Consider the following 22,584-nt stretch of genomic DNA (forward strand, 5'->3'; position numbering starts at 1 on the left):
AAACAGTGTCTATATTTCTGCCATATATTGAAAAATAATTACATGAGGCTTTAGTTTACAAGCCAACAAACACAATTAATGCCTATTTCCTTTGTGCAACTCTAAGTTAACAAATGTTGCCCCCAAAAAAAGTCAAACAAGTGAAAAAAATTGATGCAATAAAATCTTGCCTCAATAAGCATATGCCAAAACCATGATTGATTGGCCCAAATACAACTAAAAATCACGTTAGATTCAGTTAAGTGGCAGGCACAGTGGCCAGTCTCGCGGTGACACAGACCCAGGTTCAATGCTGACTTCAGGTGCTATGTGGAGTTTGTACATTCTCTGTGGCTGCATGGGCTTCCTCTGGGTGCTCCAGTTTCCTCCCACACCCTAAACATATTCAGGTTGACAGGTCAATTGGCCACTGTATATTGCCCCTAGTATAGGTGAGTGATAAAATCTGATGGGAATGTGGCAAGAAAAAAATGGTATTAATGTAGAATTAGTCGAAAATGGGTGCTTGATGGTTGGGGCAGACTCAGTGGACTGAAGGGCCTGTCTCCATGCTGTTTCTCTCTATGACTGTGACCAAGTTTAGTAAAATGCTAACTTGCACTGATTCATCTGCAAGAAGTTTTATTGTAACTGTTTGTCTGTCTACTACTGAGCCCAGTCTTTGTAGCTGCGATAAAAGGCTGGCTCTACTCACTCCATTAAACTTTACAGAACTTTTTTCCCCCTGTGGTTATTCAATTCTCAGATGAAAATAGAGTGCACAACATGTAGAACAAAGCAATTCAATGGGCAAATGATCAATCCCATTTTTAAAAATCAACAAACAAAATTACAACGTTTGAGTACAATGTAAATAACAAGACAACTCAGCTGGCAGCTGAAAATAGGATGGCAATCTGCCATGTGCTTGTCCTAGAAGCAACAGGGTTAAGAGATACTGAACAATGAGACATCTGGTTTCAATTTAGTTAAAAGGTCACAACCAATCTTTATATGTTCTTTGAGACTTCACCTCCAAATGGGATCTTTCATATAGTTATAATCTTTGGTGACATAACATTTTCAAAAAATTATCCTGAATTAGGTAGATGGGAAGAACTCCAATAAAATATGAAGAACATGGTACAAAACTCGCAAGGGCCAAGTTGCAACACTGCAAAAACATTCAGAATGAATTATTGCTTAATGTTTCAGAACTCCAATTTTTTTTTGAAATTGCATTAAGAGCCAATACCAACTGGGCAGCAAAACTAAAACTTAATAAGTTAAAACAATTGACATATAATTTAAAGATGCAAAACAAAAATTAGTATGGAACTGAAATAAAGTGGAGTAAAAATGAAATTTTCAGCAGTTGGCCAGAGGAAAACAAACATCTGTAAGGTGGAATATTAAGATGTTCATGTAAAATTTGGGTGCTTTGTGTGGCTGAGAAACTTCTGGATGCATATACAAATAGTCCAAATTAAAAAAAAGTTCAAAACATCTTCAATACAAGTAGAGTGGTAAAACAATCCAGATTTTGAGAGTCAACAATGCAAGCTATCTTGAGAACAATTAGTGTTATACCACTGAATGATGTATTGGTATTGGTTTATTATTGTCACTTGTACCGAGGTACAGTGAAAAACTTGTTTTGCATACTGTTCGTACAGATCAATTCATTACACAGTGCAAACCATTATAGTAAAAGGTAATGAGTAGATCTGTAGAGAGCAGCTTGCAACGAGTCGCCATGCTCCGGCACCATCTTGCAGAGAGGTCTAGCTGATGTAGGTCTAGCTGGTAATACCTTGTCACTAAAAATTACATTTTATTGTTCAGGATCAGTTGGGTCACTAACAAAACAACTGACCTCTCCAAAATGAAAGGGAACACACTGATATCTTTGTTTTATATCAGTTTACATGTTAGTGTCCAGAAAGATAGAGAGATGAAATGCATGGACTAACTTAATGGAATACTCTAACTTTAAAGGATGTTCCCAAATGGGAGCAAGTTGTTTTCCCTGACAAGCTGGAAAGACTGGATATTCCTGCCTTGTCCTGTATTCCTATAGACCATAATCAAAAAGTCAAACTCGGTCCTGAGATCACTGCAACTAATGGGACACCTTAGATGTTCCAACATGCTTTGCATCATAGGTGATTCCCGAGTCAGAGTGGTCAGGTAATACCCAGTTCCTCTCTGGGTAAACTCTAATATACTGTGTGCTCCATGCCTCCTACCCAAGTACCAACAGGGCCATTACCTGCTTTGTTTCTGAGATCTTACATAATGAATCATCACCAGAATAAAACCAATAGAACATGTTGTTTAATGCAATTAAAATCAATCTGTTCCTTGGTTATTCTCGATTTTCAAAACTTGTAATAACTTAGTACAAAATGACTACTCAGTTAAGTACATCACTTTTATGCAATCATTGCATTAACGAAATCATAAGGACGATCACATCAGCTATCTTCCTCTGCAGAAAGTTAAGTCATTTTACTCGATGATACACACAATTACATTATCAAAATGTCTGACAAATGCTTTTACCAGTACATTTCCTCAAATAGTAAATTGCTGAAAAATTTAATTTAAGTATTATTTTACAAATCCAAATGAAAAGTTTGCATGATTTTAACAAATTCAATAGAAGTTCATACCACGTCTCTATCAATTCTGACTGCTGCCATATCTGGAGTTTCTTCAGGCTCATGAATAACATTCTGTTTTTCATCTGTTGAGAACACAGCATTTTAAAAGAAATGTTTTAAATATATAATTCTACACTATCTTTGGAAAACTGACATTTCAGTACGAGATAGTTTCTTGTTTATTAGTGTTGTCTAATAAACAATACTATAAAGTTGATGTTATAGTTTACTTTGTTTTTAGGTTTAGGGCTTCACTGGCAAGGCCAGTATTTTCAACCTTCCCCAATTCCTTTGGGCAAGGTGATGGCGAACGACTTCCCTCAACTACTGCAGTCTGTATGGTTAAAAAAACCTGCTGGACTACTTTAGATATGGAACTCCAGAAGTTTGACTTGGCAATGAAGTAACAAAATCACATTACCAAGTCAGGGAGTTATGCAACTTGCACAGAAACTTGCGGGTGGTGGTCTTATGCACAGTTGAGATCTAATTTGGTAGGTAATGGTGAGAAAGTGTTAATAAGTTTCTGCAGTACATCTTGCAAATGGTACACACTATAGCCTAGGTTTACAGATGCTGGAAAGATTACATGTTTTTACTGGATGGGATGCCAACCAAATGGTTAGCTTATTTTGTCTAGTGTTGAGTTTTTTTTTAAAATATGATTGTAGCTGCATTCATCTGAGGAAGAGAATTTCATCATACATCATAACCTTGTACAGTATGGCAAGGCCCTGGAGGGAAATCACTCTCCAAATTGTCCACCTACATCCTACTCCTTAAAAAACATAACATTGGAGGCTGCACAAAGGACATTCCCCAGGCAAACTCCTGGGATGAGAGGGTTGTCCTATTGAGAGAGGCTAAGTAATTTGGCCCTGTATTCCTTGGAGTTTAGAAAAATGAGAGGTAACCTTATTCAAACATACAAGATCCTCAGTGTGCTTGATAAGGTAGATGTTGGGATGTTTTCATGAGTCAGAGAGTGTTGAACAAGGGGATAACTACAAGGAGCTGGTCACTTAAAACTGAAGCATGTAGAAATTTCTTCTCACAGAGGGTGGGGAAAACTCTGCAGTTTTCTGCCCTGGCGGGTGGTGGAAGCTGGATCATTAGGAGTATTTAAAGAGGTGGCTAAATATTTGATAGATCAAGGAATAGAGGGGCAAGGAGAACATAGAATACTACAACACAGTAAATGCCTTTCAGCCCACAATATTATGCCAAGAAATGGCACAGAAAAGAAGTTGAGGACAGCATTGATCAGCAATGACCATATCAAATGGTGGGGAAGGCTTGATGGGCCCGATGTTCTACTCCTGCTCCCATTTTCTTGTCTTCTAGTAAGAGACCGGTTTAAGGGTAACCCCAGAATGTTGATGGTGGAAGTTTAACAATAGCATGACTTTCATATATTCACTGCCTAGTACTTGTGTAGTTAAAGTTACTACTTGGCACATATCAACCCAAATCTTAATTTTGTTCAGGCTTAAATACATGTCGGCATGTTTTCTGAGTTGTGAATGGAGCTTTCATTGCAAAAATCAGACAAGATGAAATTATTCATTGCAAAAGTGGTTATGGTCATTGGTTTCTCATAAGAGAAGTTTTTTTTTAAAAAATGTTGGAATTGCTGCTGCCGCCAAATGACTTACATTCCACTGCTGGTGCTGAATGTTAATATTAAACTTTCTCAAGCAGGTGCAACACAATAGTTATACTGAAAACCTTTTCACCTTTGTTTCATATTTTCTTGGATGTACATAGAATTTTAATGGACTGAGGGCATGGTCATCACAGCACAATAAGCTGTATTCCCCTTCAGTGAAAACCTAGCATTCAGTTCACAGCTTATGATCTTTGTGTGAGCTAAACTAAGTTTTATTATGTGCATAAATTAGGGAAGAGCACATAGGTCATGAATCACTGGAATATCTGCTTATTTTGTTGTAAAATATCAAAATAATCACGTGCAAGGATACTGCCTTGCTAAGTTAATCTCCAAACAATACACAAGTAAAGACATTTAGTGACTGTTTATCAGGGTATCTTTCATTTTTGTCATTCAAGTTACATAATTGTAGTGGAAGCAGAGCCTATTTGTCTGAATTTTTCCAATTCTGATTTCAGGTCATTGACCTGAAATACCAACTGCTCTTGAGTACCTCTAGAATTTTCTGTTCTTTGTTCAAACACTGATTATTTATGCTACCTCATACCATTTTTGTGATGTCTTTTTGAATTCCTTTCACTTCACATTATACCAAAATAGCCAAAGAAACTCCCATTCTACAACTGTGCAGAAAATATCAACGTGCACTTGAAAATGTACCTGGTTCAACAGGTGAGGCCCAAGCTGACCAAGCTGCTACTCGGCTCCTAACATCCACTTGTGTAATAGTGCCTGGAGGAACAGGAGCTGGGGCTCTTGGAGGTGGAGGGATGGAGGAATTATCTGCATTTGTAATCATTCTATAATTACCAAAAAAATAAGATTAGTTAATACTCCTCACCTTAAAAGAAAGGAAGGAGTGGAAGCTCATCAGTACATTATACCTCACAATAACAGAGTTTTAAGCTCAAATTCAAATTAGGAAATACAACAGGTCAGGCAGCATTCTAAACTTGACAGCGTGCACAACTTAAAAAGACCACAAAGTTGCATTTCAAATACAATTGAACCTTACTATTTTGGAACAGCAATTATTTAAATCTTGCTGTTCCAAAAGATCAGGTTCATCAATCCGACTAGCATACAGATTGATTGTGTGGGCACAAATTTGCAAAAAAGAGGAAACTGCATAAATTGATCAAAATTCCAGTTGATTGCACTTCAAGATGTCCAAACAGGTGGCATTTAAATCAGTCCATAGTTTTGCATTACAAACTAGCCAATTTTTTTTTAAACAATTAAACAATTAAATTGAAGTCCAAACAGATGATCAAAAATATGATTAATAATATTTATGCGTCTTTGTACCTCAGAGTATCAGGCCTTTTCTTCTGTTTGCTACCTTTACTATCACTGACTGCACTTTCAATATCTGCGTGGATCAGATCAGCCTGAAAAAGAGCATCTTGAACTAAATAAGACCATCAGTGACACTTCAAACTTTTAGTTACACTTCCTCACAAAGTGTGTGGAACTCATTTCTTGAATAAGAGTACCCATAAAACTATCGTCAGCTCCAGAGCAGTGCTCAGCAATTCTTTTCAAGTAAACATAATGCTTCTTAGTTAAATGGTTTAATTTATACTACACAATATAATTGTTTGTTCTTTCAGTTATCAGAAAACAGTGAGCAAATTATCAAAGGATATGCACAATCCCATTTCCAAGAAATTGTCCAAAATAATCATATGAGTTATCCAAGCTACATTGAAGCGAGTATTAACCAACATTTTTGTAATAGAGGCATCTTCCAAATACAACATAATTACAGAATCTCTCCTTAAGGAAAATCAACCACGAAGTAAATCCAGCTTTAGGAGGAACAAATAATTAAACAATTCAACATAATTAACCAAATTACGAACAGCACATTCAAAAAGCAACATAAAAACATGTACTTGATTTAGAAACATTTTGTGCTTAGTCAATAAGTTTGTCAGTTTTATGAAATATAAATAGGTTTTAAACAATTAATATTTGTTAAACAGATAATATCTTGGAAAAAAAATGATTGCAGATTTCTCTGGATAATTCAGAGATCGCTTTCTTTTGACACTTGTATTACAAAATTACTTTCCTCATTATTTGTAAAAGCAAAACAGAGGAAGTTAATTTGCCATTATTAATAGTAACATAGTACAGGATTAAGCAAATACTCGAAACCAAAGCTTCAATTATATACGAGGTTTAAGTACAATACACCCCAAAGTAACTTTTTGACCAATAGGTTGATGAGACATTTTTTATTCAAGGCAATTCACCTAAATGCCATCAAAATTGAAATTTCAGTACACCAGGATCACTCTCTCCTTTTTCTCCTCCATTTCAGAGCACTTTTGGCAGAGGTCCTCGAAGTACCACCTACCAACATCTTGGTTAAGTGATGGTCAACACCAGTGATCTTTGAGGAAATTGTTCATTGAGATCATTTAGAAATGAGGGTGAAAGAATTATGAAAAACTAAAAAGCAATTTCTCTCTTCATTATAACTCTAACCCCAGTAAATTTAAATAATAACTGCTCTGAACCTTACTTCTTTCTGTAGATGTGGAAGCATTCATTAGATGCATCTTACTATTTTCATGTTCAACATAGTTTGTGAACATAAATAAATCAAATGAATATTGTTACAAATAAAACACTGACCAACCTTAACTTCGTCACATTGGAAAAGGTGAATATCTGGTTTGCCTTGGCCAGGTTCCTTGCAAACGAGTGCCAGAATGGAGTCATAGTTACATGCATTCATCACAGACTGAAAATGCTGGATTGTGTTAAAGGGAAAGTGCTCCAACTCATTCTACAAAGAGAATGCATAGAATATTTTTTTGCTTAAAACCATGAAGCAATTTTTAATAAGATCTTTATTAGTCACATGTATATCGAAACACACATTGAAATGCATTTTTTGCATAGTGTTCTGGGGGGCAGCCCGCAAGTGTCGCCACGCTTCCGGCACCAACATAGCATGCCCACAACTTCCTAACCTGTAATTCTTTGGAATGTGTTATCTCTGTCTTATTATCAAGACCATGTGTTAGGTAGAAAAACCCACATTCACCCGTTCCAAGTGCAAACATTGTAGATTTCTGTAACTCATCTTTGTTTACCCTCTGTCATGCCCTTATGAATCCAAAATATTCAAAAATCATACAGCAGCTAGAATATAGTATTTGAAATACCAAGAGTCTGCAGAAATTCATCAATGCTTCCTGGCATCCATACATCTTCTATTCAAAGCAAAGCAAAGGTTGCTGCCCTTGGCTCCATTTATTTGGTGCTGATTGTTTAAGACTTCTCTAACCAGTTATCCCACACATCTCTTCTGGCTCATCTCCGCAGGATGTCAATCCTTACTTGGTGATTCTCCTTGCCCAGGGCCACCTTTGAAACTTTATCCATCCAAAAAGGTATTTGGCAACTCATTTGTGTACACAATAAATACCAGCACCCCCAATACTGAATCTCTGCTTTCTCCAACTTACAGTTATTTCCAATCCATTTCAGAAATCTTTTCCCTGCCTTATTTTACCCCATTCAACCTTTAGAATAAAACCTTTTGTGGAGCACTATTAAAAGACTCTTTTTAATCTTTTAATGCGTAGCACCCACCTGAAATTAACTTTTCTAATAAGACATATAAACATGTCACCACCCATAGCTATCTACTTAGTATTTTGTAATTTGATAGGCAACGTCTGTTGTACAGTACTTTATAAACCATTAATATTTCTTTAAGAATGAATGTTTTTTTTAAAAAACCACAGACTCTAGGGCTCCTAAAACTATTTCCAAGATAATTTCATCCCATCCTTTTATAAATATGTTTCCCTGTTCTATTGTTGCTACCCTTTAATAAAAAAAATCTTGTTCAAAGTCAAAGCTCTTTGAAAAAGTCTTACTGTTGCAGTGCAGTCATGCATTCACTAATTATTAACACAGCATAACAGACTAATTCAGTGTTTTCAAGTCCCACTCAAGAGACCTGGGAACAAAGGTCTGGGAACTGACATTCCACAGCATTAATAAGTGACTGCTACACTATTGAGATGGTCTGTTCTCCCAATAGGGTAAGAAAGATTCCATGATACTCCTAGAAGATCAGGAGAGTGATCTGCAATACCCTGGCCAATATTCACCAGTTAGTCTATGCCACTAAAACAGATCATAATCATCGTCTTCCTCATGGGAGCTTGTTGAGCCGAGGTAAGTCCTTGTGCAAACAACATTACAAAAAAGTGACCTTCTGAAAATACTTAATTGGCTTTAACTGTTTGTGCTGAGGTGGTGAAAGGCACTGCATGGAAAAGACACTCCTTTCCTTCCCCAATTGATACGAATATGAAAAGCCAGGGTTCAAAGAGCCTTCAGCACTGCACTCCAGCAAACTGAACTGTAACATGGATTCATACCCCTTTCAGCTTCAGTAGCCCAAATAAAGTTTGTGTTTGAGAACAGAAATAGAAACAGACTCCCCGAAAATGATATCTATCAACATAGAAAGCAGTTGCAAAGTTTTAATTTTCACATTCAAGAGTTGTAAGGGGAAGAATGGAAAGATTCGGGAAAGTAATTCCAGCACCGATGACACAGACAATTGAAGGCCTGACTGCTGACCTTGAGATAAACGAAGTCAAAGTTATATTTGGGCAAGCACAAGAAAAGCACGGTAATCAAAGTTGCAAAGCTGTTGGACACTTAGGAGCTTGAGGAGAATTGAGGCTATGTAAGAATTTGAAAAAAGGAATGAGAATTTTTTTTTAAATCAGCCATTTACTGCCTATCAGTAAACTAGGGCAACAGACAAGCAGGACAAGGTGCAAGATAGAGACACCAAAATTTTGGATGAGATTAGGTTTTTGTAAACAAGATGAGAGCCAGGCCAGGAGAGAAGTTAAATAGTTGAATCAACAATGGAATGTTGCAAAAACACACACACTGAGGTCAGGTACAGCTGAGATGACATTATAGAAATGAGATCATCTTAAATAGGTTAAAAAGATAAATTTAAAATCTCACCATTAAAACAGGAATTGAAAATGACACTTGAAGAAAATGACAGAACTAAACACCACATGTTTAGTCCGCCACCTCGGACTTGGGATCCGAGTCCATAGGACGCTCAAAGCGGCTGCGCAGGTTGACTCTGTGGTTAAGGCGGCATATGGTGTATTGTCCTTCATCAATCAAGGAATTGAATTTAGGAGCCAAGAGGTATTATTGCAGCTATATAGGACCTTGGTCAGACCCCACTTGGAGTACTGTGCTCAGTTCTGGTCACCTCACTACAGGAAGGGTGCAGAGGAAATTTACAAGGATGCTGCCTGGAATGCAGAGCATGCCTTATGAAAGCAGGTTGAGGGAAGTCAGCCTTTTCCCTGGAGCGACAGAGGATGAGGGGGGACCTGATAGAGGTGCATAAGGTGATGAGAGGTATTGATAGGGTAGATAGTCAGATGCTTTTCCCCAGGGCTGAAATGGATGGCACAAGAGGACATAGGTTTAAGGTGCTGGGGAGTAGGTATAGAGGAGATGTCAGGGGTAAGTTTTTTACTCAGAGAGTGGTGAGTGCATGGAATGGGCTGCCGGCAACGGTGGTGGAGGCGGATACAATAGGGTCTTTTAAGAGACTGTTGGATAGGTACATGGAGCTGAGAAAAATAGAGGGCTATGGGTAAGCCTAGTAATTTCTAGGGTAGGGACATGTTCGGCACAGCTTTGTGGGCTGAAGGGCCTGAATTGTGCTGTAGTTTTTCTATGTTTCTATGTAATCATATTTCTAGAGCCAGACTGATTAGAAATAATTAACTTTTATATCTTTAAATTATTACATAAGAGTGAAATAGGGAAAACTTAACTATAATAAGCTGGTTTGCACCTTATACACAAGTGTGACAATTTTCCATTACTTGATGCATTTCTCAAGATTCTACTTTACAAATCCAATGACAAGGCTGTTAATTATAAATGTAATGAGAATTCCAGTTTACCCAAATCTAAGCAATCTTGTCTCAAGGTTAAACATAAAACTGGATGCACGCCAGCCAAAGGAATGCAAGGAGTTTTTTTAAAAAAGAATCTTTGGATCAGGTGATGTGTATGCTCATGCACAATGGGTCAGAACTGGTAACCACCATGGCAAGAACATTTCGAAACTTCCGTGAATTTGTCGTTGACTTTGTGCAAGGCATCATCTTAAACCTAAAGACACAATATAATGCCACAATATTTGGTGGTAGTAACGGGTGGGTGTGTTTTGAAAGAGGGGAGCAAGGCACGCTTGCAAAACAGTTCAAAATGACTTTGAAAGTTAGCAAAACCCTGGTTGCTTGGCCCAACCAAATGTCAATCATGGCAAGAACTTCGAACATTTCTTAAGGTGTCAATAATCAAAAACATTAAAAACAACCGAAATTTAGATACTGAAAAAATTACAAACATTCTAAATAAGTAATAAGTAATTAACATTTTACTTGAATTTAAGTATGTCACAGCTATTCTTCTCAGTTGAAATGAACCGAATTGCTGTTCCTGCACCAGATATCACTTGGAACAGCCTCAGTGGACAGATTCCCCAACTTAGGTACTGGGGAAGTTCACTCTTGCACTGGGCACCAAGGAGCTGTTGGGAAAACACTAAACAGTTTAGGACTGCCACATTTGTACAACAAATCCTGAACTTGATGGTACTCAAGTGGAGAAATGCCAGCAATTCAGCACAGAAATGCCAGCATCTCCCAGCAAGTTCAGTTCCACTGTTTGTACTGTGGAAAAAGGGGGAATATAAAAAAAAGAGTATTGATAGCCTCATTTGACAAGATAATTTAATGCCAAAGCAACCTTCATGCTACCAAATTGTTAAGTCACTGTAGAATAGTAGCCATTACAGGAAGACCACATGCCGCTTACAACAATAAAACCAAAAAAGTCCTCATCATTCCTGACAGACAATTACAAAACTTATTTCTAAACAGCCAAACTCCTGAATATGTGCACTTTTAAATGCTTGATCTACATTTTGTGGCCAATTAAATTTCTTACAAATAACTATGAATATTTTGTAGAAAATACAACATATTTCAATTTACTCCTATAGGTAGGACTGAAAACAAATTAATTTTAGGAACGTCAAAATAAATGCTTACAGAACTTGAATGCAGAAACTCAAATGTCCTATAGATGGTGATACACACTGTGGTATGAAAAACATAGGATCTACACCTACACATAACACACACAGCATCTATATTTATATGGGCTTGATGAAAAAGCATTTCCGTTATTGATAACTGAGATTCATTTACAAAAGGACACATGCAGACTTTTGAAATATAATCAAGTTTAAAATGATGATATTTGCATCTCAATTTGCTGAAATAATAATGTCATTTAAAGTTTAACATAAATACATTTGGTAATAGTTTTAACTTTTACACAAGTATTTAGTATCTACACAATTTCACCTTAATTTTCATCAATTGCTTTGATTACTCAGTTGGCAAATGGACCAAAATTTTCCAATAATTCACACATTTTGATCCCTGGTTTGTGCCAAGTGGCATCAAAACTAACCAAACATAAAGACATCTTAATTGGATAAATTATCGACATATAATGAGGCATACAAATCGTACATCTCTTTAGCATCATGATAGCCTCACTCAAGTAGGTAAATATCATTCTGATGCGACGTAAATAGTGTATCAATTATCAAAATCAAAAAAAGACTTACTTTGCTCTCGAGATCAATCAGGCTGACAGCTTTCTCATCTACCTGAAGTAACATGTCCTGAGTCCAGACCTTGCCTTTTGCATCAAGCAGTTTTAGTTTTCTTATACCATCATCTACTGTTATCATGGCATCCTTCCGATCAACAATGAATGTTGCCAAGTGCTGTTTTCAATACAGAAATTACTATTTTAAACAGCAGAAAATAATTCACAATTTCAGTTGCTGAATGTATGAAAACAAGACTCTTATTTTTGATGGTATAAAATCGCATTTGAGCCCTCTAATTGCCCTTCTGCAACCAAATGCAAACTTAGCTGGAAGGGAGTCATTACTGGTACACCAACAATCAAAGGCAGTATGATTTCCAATGAGGGAAAAATATACATATTTTTGTACTCCACGTCTTATTTTTTTTAAACCAAATTAAATCATAAGCATTAAAGCACATATGCATTACAAGGTATCAAACCCATGTGAAAATATAACCAAAGTCTATTTTAATTAAATATCACAATATTTTAATTAAATGAAAGACCAAAGCTCCTGGCATTTATTTTTCAGATGAGTTTGAAACTAAGCCACCTTACAGGAAATCAGACAGAAGTTAACAAAAGAATCTAAATTACCTCAACACGATACTGCGAGGTCTCTGACATTGCAACAGTTGATTTTGCATAGTTCTTCCTTTGTTCTGCAGAATTCCAAAAAGACAACTATTTTATTCCATTCAACTTGATCTCAGGACATTCAAACAGAATTTTTCCTTTCATATTAACTCTCCTTTAACAAAGTCCAAGCAAAAATCTACAAAAGCAAATACTTAAAAGCTTACTTGTTAAAGCTGCTCTTATTAAAAAACTTAAAATGAATAGCCAAAGCAACTTAACAGTGCATTATAACAATCTCTGAGCAGAGAAGTCAAGGCTTCAATGCCTACATATTTTTACCAATTCATAATCAGATTTTAATTTGTGCCACTTATCCAAAATAAATACTTTGGGGTGTGGGAGGGAATTGGACTTGGATAGAGAGAAAAAAAAGATCAGATGAAATTAGAATAAACAGCAGATTTTTAGCTCTATTGGTCAATAGAAATGATCTGTTGCAGTGTATGATATACAACTGATGTAATACTGCCTGTTTTGCATTTCCACCAGAGCCAATTTCGTACCTTATAAATTTTCTTGAGAATGAACAATTCCATGAAATCAATTACCAAAACTGAGCACGGGCAGTGCAAGCCGACACTATCTTTGGCTTAATTGCAAGTTGCAAAATGAAAATCAGCAAATAGCCAAACATTTTTATTCATCAGTGTTAAAGTAGTTTTAAATCAAATAAATGGCTTAAGTGCAAATTAAAATGGGATGGCTTCTGCATTTTAAACTAGTAAAGATATTGTTTAGAAATTCTATTTATAAGGAAATAGACAAGTCAACCCTCACACAATTACTTTGCTACTTGTCATTAGAACCATAGATAAATGTAAAGATCAAGTAATAGAAGTATAAGACTTGCAGTGGCTATCAGAAACATGTGCTTGGATACATGCATCTTCATGCCTGCAGATGTGATCACTGTGGAGCTCTTCAAGACATGGAAGAGGATAGATGAGCAGGGCATTTCCAGAGATGGTGAAGCACGAGTAGAAAAGGTGCCAGCAACAAAATTTTCAGGTTAGCATACAAATTCCCTGTCAAAATGATGTGTAACTGAAGAGGCACTGCACAAATGCATGATCAGCTATGTTTTATTTAAATCATTAAGTAGGATAAAAATGCCGCTGACACAGTCACAGAACAGTATTCAGTTTAGGTTAGAACTACAATCAGTGCTGAGTAGAGTAAAAACTGAATGGGACAATGAATTACAGGCTGTATAAAATGGAAATCAATCCTTCGTTAGTTCACACCGGTATGTAATTCAATAAATTCATCAACAAGCCGTTGCAAGCATTGAGAATTTTTCCAACAATGTATCACTGAAAGAAAACAATCTAGCTTATTATGCTCATTCTATAGCTGCATCACAAGTACACCATCCTTCGTGGCATTTGATCATTAGATTCCATGGAACATTTCAATTTCAAACCACTTTTGCAGGCCAGTAACTGCTACGAAAAATTTAAACGCACTTTTTAAATGTAGCTTTCTGATAGATGATATATATTAGTAAGTTCCCGGTAGCCCACAGGGGAGAATAAAAAAAAGTCTCCTTTTTCCTTTTGTACTTAAAGCAGTGACTCATGCTGCAATAAAAATCCACTACTTTAGTTAGCTTGCTCAACTAGGAATTTGCATGTGAAGAGCAAACATCAGAAATTTGATGAAGTAGAGCCTCAATTTTCTATTTAACCTGCATATGCTAGTTTCATCCCCAACAACTTTACAGGTTTTCACAGACCAATCATGCTGATGGCTTGTCCAGTTTCATAGGGAAGCATTGAGTAGCTGCAGTGTGCAGGTCAGCACATTCCAGACATCCACACCAGAGCACTACTGTTCATAAACACAATGCACTGGAAGCAAGATGCAAGAACAACTGATCTCTCATCATACAATGGGCTTGCACCAAGTCTATGGGGTTTGAACTAATGAACCTAGAGACTGTATGCACTTCCACTCTGGCCCCGCAGCTTCACCCCAAAGCTGGCATATCTAGCCAATCTTAATCAAAAACAGGAGGGATTTGTTTTCTTAGTAATTTATTAGAATTTTAATTGACAAGTCGAATGCATCCGAGGAACCAATGCATGGTGGCAGCAAGGAAGTCCTGTGTGAACCACTGAATGCAATTGCAAATCCAGTATACATTTTCCACATGGTGTTAACACTCAGGATCAGAAAGTGTGGGTGATTGTTTTTTCTCTTCCATAGTTCAGGGGTACTGTGACCAACTTAAACCAACATTAGCATTTTCTCAATAGGACTGGTCAACTCACAGAATAGCCAGCAAGTCCATAGAGAACCACCAGCTAGCTGGCTACAATACAGGACATGCCCGACTTCCATGTGTATACACTGCAGTGCAGGAGTCACAAATGAACTAGGAAGTTAGACATCAGTGAATCTGACCTCCCTCTTTGCTGCTGGACTTCACATCAAACTCAAGAATGAAGCACAAAATGCCATGAGCTGATGGGCCAGGTGCACTTTATTTAGCTCCTCAACTTTATAATCAGGAACCCTACCTCAATGGGGTTTCTGATCTTGATGAGAAGGCAAGCGCAGCTAAGTGATCAGTTTCCCCTAATGTTTTTAATAAACCTACAGGAAAATATAAATATTGTAAAATAAGAAAGTTATTTATCTATTTATATCCTTTCCTACTGTTTTTAAATAACTCACTCAGAAGGCCTTTCTGGACAGTACAGGGGTTAGGCTCCCAGTAACTGCCCAAAGACAGAGTCACCACATGTAGACAACTGGTTTTGATGCAGCACAACCAAGAATGATTGTACCCATGTAGCCATGGCAGTAGAACAAACAGTAGCTCGGTATCAAGCAGGGTCATTGGGGTTATTCACTATGATTGATTAGGAAATCCAATCTGGAATCTGACAATTCTGTGTAGTGGTGGAGATTAAAAAGCAGAAAATGCTGGAAACACTCAGCAGATCAGGCAGCATCTGTGGAAAGTGAAACAAAGACAACTTGAGATGTTAACTCCGTTTCTCATCCTAGGTGCTGCTTGTCCAGCTTAGTATTTACAGCATTTCTTGTTTATTTCAAACTTCCAGCAGCTGTAGTTTCTGTTTTAATGTTTATTTATTGTAAATGGAGATACTGAAGCAGGATATCAGTCAAATCTCCTAAAATCTTGTGCCTTAAATAACAATTCAATTACCTTTTGCCAGGAGCCACCAACTGTGATTACCAAATCAGCAGTTGACATTGAATAGTCAAAATTGACTTCAAAATATAATGGTTAGATTTTATTTTAAAGAATAAGTAAACAGAAAATGACTCAGAGTAGAAGAGATGCAAAGTACTATGAAACATCTAGAGTTAGTAAGAGAGCCAGAAATTTTAAAGCAGCCAACTTTACAAATACGCGTTTTAAAACCAAAAATACAATTCAAGATTCAGAATTTCATATTAAAAATAATCTGTTTGATAGATGGCATGGAAACCAATATTAAAAGTTTACATCAAATATTCACAGTATGCCAAAGGACTTGTTCGTATCTCAATCTGAAAAAAAATCTTATTTCAAATACTGAAAGTAACCTTTCCCTAGACTCCTCAAATACAAGTGAAATACTTTCACATTATCATTTCACCTGCAGTACCTTGCTGGCATTTAAAAGGCCTGTGGATCAAGTCTTGATGTAGCTAATTCAGCTGAAGATAGCTAATCCTATCATACTGGGAGTATTGCAAACCCCACCCTCTCCATTACCAAAACCCTGTCACATCAGGACACGGTGACCTCCTGCATCAGGCCAATTCAAGTGTCACTGAAGACTTCAACTTTCGACACAATTCAAAACATTTTCAGCTTTCTAGCATTTCATTCTTTCTAGCCACAAGGCTCAAAAGTATGGCCAAAAGTTTAAACACCAAGAACCAGTTGGAGAACTAGCTGTTCACATCCACCAGCCACCCAAGTAAATTGCAACCAGTTCAAATGAGAGTGTTGAGTAAAATAAGTTAACACAGGACAGAAAATTGGAATTGTTAGCATCTACAACCACCCATCAAGATCTAGTATGGCATCCACAGCTCAAGCATAGCCATGCAGCAAATTGCACCAGATGCCATATGGGTGAGTGCTTTATGTTACTGGGACAGTGAGGAATGAGCAGAGCTGAGCAAATAGCTGTGAAAGAGCAAGAGGAGGAAGAGAAGAGTTTCAAGAAGCCACATGTGCCCAGGCTCAGAAGTTTCCCCATTTGAACCTCAGGAAAAACATGAAACATTTTCATTTCCAAACAAGTGGGTAAGGAAGGAGAGAGAGAGTTACAACTGGTAACAAGTTGCACTTGCACAGCACATTCACTATAATAAGACTGTTGGTACCTTGTTCAATTTCATCAAGGCCTCATAGGGTCCATGAAAGAGACTGGGAAAATTATAGAGGTGGAAATTAAGAGATAATGAGGCCTAGGAACTGAACTCAGGAACAGGATACATGACAAATTAATGACGCCGAAATCACCGAGAATGGCGAGTTACTCAGTGCTGAGAAATCAGAGAGGAAAGGTTAAGGTATCATTGTTATAATTAGTTGGGATCAGAGAACCAGGACCTTACATGACAGACACATGAAATAAGACAAGCTATTCAAAGGAAAGAAAAAAAAACACCTAAGTAATTGGGAGACAGGTGCAAATAGTTGATAATGCTTGTGCAGAATAAGCAGTGGAAGGTTATCTTTTTATTTCTTTGCTATATCTGGCCAAGGTTATCTTTTCATTTCAAAATAAAAAATAAGAATAAAAAATATACACACAAAAGGAAGAAACAGTGGAAAAAAACTTCTGCATTCATGGTCGTTACATTCAGTAGTGTAAGCTTTAAAGAGAAAAAAAATCACTAACAAACATAGCACCATTGCCACTCATGTGGTTCCGAGGTGATACCCCTTTTGTTGTTCAAGGGGCTTCCTCAGCAAACTCTGCCCCTCCATGTGCAGTAGCAGAAGGAGCCTAGATTGTGGTCCTTCTCCACAGAGCCTTAGAGCAGAGTTTCAGTGCATCCCTCAGCACATACTCCTGTGGCCTGGACTGAGCCAGTCTGCTGCATTCCCTTACAGATATCTCGCCAATGCTGGAATCTAGATGAAAAACATTATGATGCTGGAGGAACTCAGCAAGCCAGGCAGCATCCATGAAGAAAAGCACACAGTCAATGTTTTGAGTCAGGACCCTTCTTCAAGACTGAAGATAGGAAAAGGGGAAGCCCAATATATACATGCACCTATGGCAGGGGCAGTGAAAAGTTCCTGGGGTGGGAGCGGGGTGGGTGGGTCCTCTGTTACACAGTTGCTGGGGATGAACTGGGACATGGACCCTTGCATCCATTTCCACACCCTCTTTGCAAATCCACACTCTTCCCCACCGCAGCCATCCCGAGGGCAATGCACGTTGGGGATGATATGTCATCTGTGCAGGAAGGATCTGACTGAGAGCCCTTTTCACCGCCAGCCAAGCGAGGTCTTGCTGCATGTTGGTGAGATCTGGCGATGAGGCATTCTGCCAGATGGTTTGGACAGTCTGCTCAGGGAACCATCCCACCGTATCCACAGCGTCCCCGTCCCAAAATATCTGCAGGATGTTCCGCGCTGACCATTGCCTGATGGAGTTGTAGTCAAAGGTTTTTACTTGGAAGTACTCTTCCACAAAGGACAGGTAGTGCACCAACATCCCACCAACTGACTGGGACATTGGTTGGTAACAGGGCCAGGCAGAATCACCTGGCATTAATCTTCGACAACACCAGGGACAGGTAGAACCTTAGCACATAGTGACACTTGGTGCCCATGTATTTTGGGTCCACACACTGCCTGATACAGCCACATACGAAGGTGGTCATCAGAATAAGGGCAACATGGGGTAAAGTTTTGCCCCCATTCTCAGGGGACTTGTGCAGCGTGACCCATCGGAATTCCTCCATCTTGGACCCCCAGATAAACTAGGAGATGTCCCAGGTGATTACCAAGGCAGGAGAGCGGGCAACAGGGGAAGGTCTGGCCAGGTGGCAAAATTTCTTTTTGGGTAAAGTGTTATCTATCCCTCAGCCCAGTGCCCATCAAGACCACATTGTCAATCCAATCATACATAGTAAACTCATGGATATCAAATAAGATGCATACAAGTGAACAGACCTCCTGGAGGACAATGTGGAAATAAGGAATGATGCTCAAGTCATTGGTAGATTCCCAAGCATTGACACAGTGAAGAACAAGTTAAACAGCATTAGCCAGTGATTAAGATTTGGCAGTTGGGATTGCTGTTCATAGGGGATTGATGACAAGTACCTCAACAGGCCCATTGGAGGATGCCAATGCATGCACAGAGGGAAGCTGCAGGCTTTTATAGAATGAATTTGAGCATGGCACAATGGCTATAGAAAATAGAGGAACACTGAAAAGTACTTGTGAACATTTGGAAGAGTTAAGATAAGAGGTGAAAAGAGAGGAGGTGAAATGAGACAAGGTTAAGAGCAGGCAAGGAGTAAAAATCATAAAAATCGTGAAAATGAAAGTATGGGTTCAGCGACAGCCAAACTGCACAGATGAATGGGCACAGAAAACTTCTACATAAATAATGCATAATGTAAGCAATAAAAACAGAAACTACCTACATGCAAACATATTTCCTCCATTAATTTGATTTGTTCGTTCATTTTAAATTGAGTATGTTCATTTGATGCATGTGGATAAAAATTAAAATTTCACATGTAAAAGGGTGAATTGAGCAATTTCAGCCATACCAGATTTGAAGCAGTCAAATAACAGCTCCTTCCATACACAAGTTTGTTTCTTTACCTTATAAGGATATACAGAATGCTTCCACATAAATCCAACTAGGAATAACACTGCTGCCTTTAAAGAATGAAAAAAATCATGAAATCTTATGCAACTATTTTTAGGAACATGAGAAAATGTTCAGTCAGTATCAACCTGCCAGATAGCTTTTTTTTTGACTGTTACATCCTAGAGGGGATTTCTTTTTCAGCTGAGTCCCATCTGATTGTGTGGAAATGGATAAGAGCAGTAACCATCCAAAAATAGGATGCAGTACGGATGCCTCTGCAAATTCTACTTTCATCTATGCTTTGAATTTTAACAATTCCCAATGTTAAAGCACACAAAATGCATTTCTAAAATGGCAGCAATGTAAATATACTTCAGCAATCACTGGACAACTACAGAGTTCTGAAATTAAAGCAATTTAACCTCTAATGCAAGAGGATATGGAGAACCAAAAAAAATCTAAACTGTTTTTAATCTCATGGACTCAGTTTAATTTGTATTTACCAAAATTCTGTTAATTTGGTAGGTAAATAGGCTAATGCTTTCTAACAATGAAACTGAATTTCAGAGAGATTAATTTCAACTTGCAGATTTCTAAACAAAAGTCAGTGCACTATTTTTAAAATTTTGTTACTGAACAAGCCTGTTAAGCATACTGTAATGAGTTGCTTTCTCATTGTAAAATATAATTGAATATTTTTGGTTTTTGCATAGTGCAGTGCAAAAAAACAAACACTCAGAAAGACATAACACAAACCAGCTTGGGTTTGTTTCTACCTTTCTTTTTATGTTTTGAAGAATGCAAGAAGTACAGTCCATCAGTTCCTAAAACAAATAAAGGAAGCAAAATACTGAATTCAACAGAACAAGATGCTTAAAATTAATGCATGCACATCAATAATATTTGAAAAAAATCCATTAAACATACAGATGTTACAGAAGAAATCAAAGAATAATTTTTGGAAACGTCTTTTATGTAATATTGAATAGGATCATAGACCACAACTTCCATCACTACCTTTACCCATGTGACAATTCATTCCAAAGCATACTTTTAATATTACTTGGGAATTTATTTTTGTGACAATATACAGATTTTTGGTTTACAATCAAACTACAATACCTTTAAAAAAAATCCAGAACCAAAAAGCTACTTTAACTCTTATTAGATCACTGCAATCCATGATGATAGGTCTTTCAATTCTTTTGGCAACACAGCACATTAACCATTAGAGTCAAGGGAAAGCAGAAAAATAATCATGAAGCCATGCTGTACTTATGACTATAAACAGTTTCAGATGTGATTGAGGATTCTACCAGTTCATATTTCCTGTACAATGTAAAATGTTATTTGTGACTACCCATTATCTTACAAGAAAAAAAATCGCATGTCAGAAACTAGTTAGAATATTTAATTATATTTATCTTCCTAAAATTATCTAAGCTAGAATGTAGTCTACATTGACTATTTAAATATGGATGTTTGATAGAACATTCATATTAAATGTGCTCTTGTAACAAACCAAAGACAAGTATAAAAGTTTGATCAATTTATTATAAAGTTACATTAACTAGGTATTTTGAATTGTGATAATTGAATTTTACCTGTAACACATTACTGCTAAAACAGCTTCAAACAATAACCAGCCGACTAAAACTTTCATGGGTTATAGCACTTGCTGTTCATATGGTCAGATTGTCAATACAGCCAGTCTTTACTTTTAGCAGGTGAAGAAAGACTGAGGACTTGTGTTTTATTGCATTACATAGACTATGAAACATCAATTAAATTGAAGTTCATTCCTGGAAAAAAGATAACAGATCTTCCATAACAGGAAAATATTCTAAGAGCTAAAATGCTCACTGTCGTCCAAAAACTGAATTAACTAGGACTCTGATGAAATGATTTAAGAATCTTTTTAAAACTTTGCCCGAGTTAGGAGTATTCGATTTTCTACAATGAAATCGCAAGTCTATATATAGCAATGACAACAACTGTATTTTATTATGAAAACTATGGACTAGAAAACCTTGTAGTTTAAAAATAGGGCCTCACTGTTTAATAGTATTCCATCACAAAGTTGACAAAAGATGTTTGACTTCTCTTAACTGACAGCAGATGAGAACTTCTTAGGCCATGGACGAGCCATTACTGCAAGCACAGCACAACCCTGACTAAAGAGCCACAAGGGGCTGAGACACAGTGAGTCGTATCTGCTATTACAACTCCCTCTCCACGGCTACTGCAGCCCAGTTCTCCTCGCTGCATTGCCAGATACCATATTACCCAGAGTCAACTGACAACCTAACCTTTCTGCAATCTTTACAGTAATCCCACCTCAAACTCAACAAGCCATGACTAGAAATTCAATCCTGAGAACATCAGCAAAAGTTCCAGCAGAACATTTAATTCAAAAAAAAATTATTGTCCGAAGTTATAAATCAGTCTCACGACTTAACGTTACAAGACCTAAAGAAACAGAATATCCCTCCGACTCAGTGACGAAAGATGAAAGCCACAGGAAATGTATTAGACGTATAATTTTATGCCCTGGCTCCATCAATATCCCAGACCTGTCTAACTATAGTTGGCTGAAAAAGACTTGGCACAACACACGTGCACAAGACTGAATGACAGAGGACAAGGAAAGAAAAGGAAATATGGACCTCATTATGAATACGACCAATAGAGCCTGCAGCAAAATATGAAAACATGCAAATAAAACTGTCCAGACTATCTTTACTACAGCAAGCCCCACCACACACAAAAAAAATTACCCAATCCCAGATGATCAAAAATCTGTATCCAGAACAATGGCTTGTCAATTATTTGCAACCATCTTTGTAACACCTCATTGGACAACATTTATAACTTGATGGATACCTAAGGCAAATATCCAAGACTTAAACAACCAGTTTGATCACAAAATGTAAACCTTATGCTGTTTATTAGAAATGTCACCTCATATCAATTAGACTTTTGAAAAATAATTCAGTGATTTATTCCATAATTGCTTCCTGTGGTCAACATTAACAGATACATTTGCTGCTTCAAG

The 22,584-nt window shown here is 37.3% G+C and overlaps 1 protein-coding gene across 1 annotated transcript in view; it reads right to left on the bottom strand.

Moving 5' to 3' along the window:
- Positions 1–22,584, bottom strand: part of eps8a (epidermal growth factor receptor pathway substrate 8a) — a 137,663-nt gene that overhangs the window by 34,297 nt on the left and 80,782 nt on the right. The window contains 7 exon segments of the mRNA XM_052033618.1: positions 2,655–2,728; positions 4,978–5,117; positions 5,626–5,708; positions 6,968–7,117; positions 12,050–12,211; positions 12,676–12,740; positions 20,306–20,353. Of these exon segments, the coding sequence (XP_051889578.1) occupies positions 2,655–2,728; positions 4,978–5,117; positions 5,626–5,708; positions 6,968–7,117; positions 12,050–12,211; positions 12,676–12,740; positions 20,306–20,353 (722 nt within the window).

The sequence above is a fragment of the Pristis pectinata genome, chromosome 19 (genome assembly GCF_009764475.1).
Source record: "Pristis pectinata isolate sPriPec2 chromosome 19, sPriPec2.1.pri, whole genome shotgun sequence".
NCBI lineage: Eukaryota > Metazoa > Chordata > Chondrichthyes > Rhinopristiformes > Pristidae > Pristis > Pristis pectinata.